The sequence below is a fragment of the Asterias rubens genome, chromosome 17 (assembly GCF_902459465.1).
Source record: "Asterias rubens chromosome 17, eAstRub1.3, whole genome shotgun sequence".
NCBI classification, from domain to species: domain Eukaryota; kingdom Metazoa; phylum Echinodermata; class Asteroidea; order Forcipulatida; family Asteriidae; genus Asterias; species Asterias rubens.
In genome coordinates this window covers 11,341,041-11,345,533 of record NC_047078.1, presented here as the reverse complement: position 1 = coordinate 11,345,533, position 4,493 = coordinate 11,341,041, and the positions used below count along the sequence as shown (strand labels likewise).

At 43.2% G+C, this 4,493-nt stretch overlaps 1 protein-coding gene across 1 annotated transcript; it reads left to right on the top strand.

Annotated features, from left to right (window-relative positions):
• Positions 1–3,123: 3,123 nt before the first annotated feature.
• On the top strand, positions 3,124–4,107 carry LOC117301810 (microfibril-associated glycoprotein 4-like). The gene has a single exon (XM_033785813.1). The coding sequence runs from the start codon at positions 3,124–3,126 to the stop codon at positions 4,105–4,107; it is 984 nt and encodes a 327-aa protein (XP_033641704.1).
• The last annotated feature ends 386 nt before the right edge of the window (positions 4,108–4,493 follow it).

Here is a 4,493-nt window from a genome sequence, read left to right as displayed (position 1 = left end):
CAGTCTAAGAATGTTCTAACCTAAGAAGTACTGGTCGAAGGATGTCCCTGTCTAAGAATGTTCTAACCTTAGAAGTACTGGCCCAAGGATGTCCCTCTCTAAGAATGTTCTAACCTTAGAAGTACTGGCCCAAGGATGTCCCTGTCTAAGAATGTTCTAACCTTAGAAGTACTGGCCCAAGGATGTCCCTGTCTAAGAATGTTCTGACCTTAGAAGTACTGGCCCAAGGATGTCCCTGTCTAAGAATGTTCTAACCTTAGAAGTACTGGCCCAAGGATGTCGCTGTCTAAGAATGTTCTAACCTTAGAAGTACTGGCCCAAGGATGTCCCAGTCTAAGAATGTTCTAACCTTAGAAGTACTGGCCCAAGGATGTCCCAGTCTAAGAATGTTCTAACCTTAGAAGTACTGGCCCAAGGATGTCCCTGTCTAAGAATGTTCTAACCTTAGAAGTACTGGCCCAAGGATGTCCCTGTCTAAGAATGTTCTAACCTTAGAAGTACTGGCCCAAGGATGTCCCTGTCTAAGAATGTTCTAACCTTAGAAGTACTGGCCCAAGGATGTCTCTGTCTAAGAATGTTCTAACCTTAGAAGTACTGGCACAAGGATGTCCCAGTCTAAGAATGTTCTAACCTTAGAAGTATTGGCCCAAGGATGTCCCTGTCTAAGAATGTTCTAACCTTAGAAGTACTGGCCCAAGGATGTCCCTGCCTAAGAATGTTCTGACCTTAGAAGTACTGGCCCAAGGATGTCCCTGTCTAAGAATGTTCTAACCTTAGAAGTATTGGCCCAAGGATGTCCCTGTCTAAGAATGTTCTAACCTTAGAAGTATTGGCACAAGGATGTCCCAGTCTAAGAATGTTCTAACCTTAGAAGTACTGGCCCAAGGATGTCCCTGTCTAAGAATGTTCTGACCTTAGAAGTACTGGCCCAAGGATGTCCCTGTCTAAGAATGTTCTAACCTTAGAAGTATTGGCCCAAGGATGTCCCTGTCTAAGAATGTTCTAACCTTAGAAGTACTGGCCCAAGGATGTCCCTGTCTAAGAATGTTCTAACCTTAGAAGTACTGGCCCAAGGATGTTCCTGTCTATGAAGGTTCTAACCTAAGAAGTACTGGCCCAAGGATGTCCCAGTCTAAGAATGTTCTAACCTAAGAAGTACTGGCCCAAGGATATCCCTGTCTAAGAATGTTCTAACCTTAGAAGTACTGGCCCAAGGATGTCCCTGTCTAAGAATGTTCTAACCTTAGAAGTACTGGCCCAAGGATGTCCCTGTCTAAGAATGTTCTAACCTTAGAAGTACTGGTCCAAGGATGTCCCTGTCTAAGAATGTTCTAACCTAAGAAGTACTGGCCCAAGGATGTCCCAGTCTAAGAATGTTCTAACCTAAGAAGTACTGGCCCAAGGATGTCCCTGTCTAAGAATGTTCTAACCTTAGAAGTACTGGCCCAAGGATGTCCCTATCTAAGAATGTTCTAACCTTAGAAGTACTGGCCCAAGGATGTCCCTGTCTAAGAAGGTTCTAACCCTAGAAGTACTGGCCCAAGGATGTCCCTGTCTAAGAATGTTCTAACCTTAGAAGTACTGGCCCAAGGATGTCCCTGTGTAAGAATGCTCTAACCTTAGAAGTACTGGCCCAAGGATGTCCCAGTCTAAGAATGTTCTAACCTTAGAAGTACTGGCCCAAGGATGTTCCTGTCTAAGAATGTTCTAACCTTAGAAGTACTGGCCCAAGGATGTCCCTGTCTAAGAATGTTCTAACCTATAGAAGTACTGGCCCAAGGATGTCCCAGTCTAAGAATGTTCTAACCTTAGAAGTACTGGCCCAAGGATGTCCCAGTCTAAGAATGTTCTAACCTTAGAAGTACTGGCCCAAGGATGTCCCAGTCTAAGAATGTTCTAACCTAAGAAGTACTGGCCCAAGGATGTCCCTGTCTAAGAATGTTCTAACCTTAGAAGTACTGGCCCAAGGATGTCCCAGTCTAAGAATGTTCTAACCTTAGAAGTACTGGCCCAAGGATGTTCCTGTCTAAGAATGTTCTAACCTTAGAAGTACTGGCCCAAGGATGTCCCTGTCTAAGAATGTTCTAACCTTAGAAGTACTGGCCCAAGGATGTCCCAGTCTAAGAATGTTCTAACCTTAGAAGTACTGGCCCAAGGATGTCGCTGTCTAAGAATGTTCTAACCTTAGAAGTACTGGCCCAAGGATGTCCCTGTCTAAGAATGTTCTAACCTTAGAAGTACTGGCCCAAGGATGTCGCTGTCTAAGAATGTTCTAACCTTAGAAGTACTGGCCCAAGGATGTCCCTGTCTAAGAATGTTCTAACCTTAGAAGTACTGGCCCAAGGATGTCCCTGTCTAAGAATGTTCTAACCTTAGAAGTACTGGCCCAAGGATGTCGCTGTCTAAGAATGTTCTAACCTTAGAAGTACTGGCCCAAGGATGTCCCTGTCTAAGAATGTTCTAACCTTAGAAGTACTGGCCCAACGATGTCCCTGTCTAAGAATGTTCTAACCTTAGAAGTACTGGCACAAGGATGTCCCTGTCTAAGAATGTTCTAACCTTAGAAGTACTGGCCCAAGGATGTTCCTGTCCAAGAAGGTTAATAAGCATAATACAACGAGAGAACTCGGCATAATACCAAAGACAAATAAGGTGTGTTGCTTTGGCTGCTTAAACATTTGTTTAAACAATCAACAATTACATATACACATTATTGACTGCTCTTCCGTAATGGATTGAGCACTTAAAATCATAGGACCTTGAGTTTATTGCTGCAGACCACTTTTAGCCAGGATGATCAATTTAATAATTCAAACTCTCAACTACCATAAGGAATATCTAGTATCGTTTGAAACACTTTGCAATTAGCTGCTCTAAATAAAAATGCCTTCTCTCTGTAGGATGAATGCACTCAATAAACTAAAAACACAAAGAACTGAAAGCAAGTCCATGAATGATATATTACCCGATTCAAAAAGGCGTTGTCCTTAAAAGGAAGTGCGGTCCTCGCTGTGGCCTCAGAGCACACATAATACTTCATCAGACGAGTAAGACTGTATCGGTAACTGATCAACACGTGAAGATAACTTTATAACATCCGACAACTTTCAAATGTACCTCATCATGAAAACCTTCATAGCTGTTGTCATGGTTATTTTCATTGTGGAAAGTTGCAAATGTGACTGCACAAAAAGGTTCAGTGAAGACTTCAACGAGGCCCACAACCGTGCGTTGGTGAATCATGGGTTTACATGGAAGAATGTTTCATCTCCTGTGATATGTGGGCGAGACTGCTCTATGGATCCACACTGTGCATCATTCAACTACTACATATGTAGCCATGTTTGTCAGTTATGCAATGCGACTCAATCTCAAAGCCCTGATGACTTCATTGAGCTGCAAGGAGTTGCCTACTTTGATGACAACTTGGAAACTCCTTCCCTTTCAGCACCAGACTCTGTACGATTTGGAAGTTGTCTGAAGTTATACCAGGCTGGTAGCTGTCAGAGTGGCATTTACACCATCTACCCTGCTGGTCTGACTGATGGAGTGAAGGTCTACTGTGATATGGAGACAGATGGAGGAGGCTGGATCGTGTTCCAGAGGAGACAAGATGGATCAGTTGACTTTTACCGTAATTGGGCAGAATACCAATCTGGGTTTGGTAACCTCTCTACTGAATTCTGGCTTGGTAATGACATCCTACGTAAACTTACTGAGTCAGGACAATGGCAATTAATGGTGAATATGGCTGATTGGGACGGAAACACATCTTGGGCCAGTTATGATGGTTTTGCTGTATCAGGTGATAATTACTGTCTCAATGTTGGCTCCTACGATGCAGACAGCCCAGCAGGTGATTCAATGGCAGTCCACAATGGCCAGTTTTTCAGTACCAAGGATCAGGACAATGATAGTTTCTATGGTGTCTGCACACAGATACATGAAGGAGCATGGTGGTTTAATGCATGTATGGATTCTAATCTGAATGATGAATACTACCATCAGGGTCAAGTAGAATACGTACGAGGTGTACAATGGGAAACCTGGAAAGGTAACTACTACTCCTTAAAGACTTGCTCTATGAAAGTACGAGAAGTTATGTAAACTGAACAGTGAGCAGTGAACACCAGTTTGAACAGTTGAACACCAGCGAATCTGGAGAACTTGACTGTTACTGTTGGGGTTTTGCATAGAGCCAGCCCACAATTCAGATTTTATCGTGTAAAGGTGTTGTTTTAGGTCTGCTACGCAAATTTTGTGCGGCCATTTTGTAAGTTGAACAAACAGCATCGCGTGAGCTTTCAGTAAAAAAAAACTCAAACGTGTATAGACCTTATTGCAGATAGCGATTTTGAACAACTGCGCATGTGCGCGCAAAGGACTGTGGGAAAAATTTGGCACCTCGCTCAAAAAAGTAAACAACGTTCAACGTTCGTACACGATCGATCGGTTTGCAAAATGGATGTGGCAGGAGTGACCGAGAAAGAGCT

What these genes read in the sequence shown, in the direction of transcription:
- LOC117301810 (XM_033785813.1), top strand. Translation starts at nt 3,124, where the DNA reads ATGAAAACCTTCATAGCTGTTGTCATGGTTATTTTCATTGTGGAAAGT.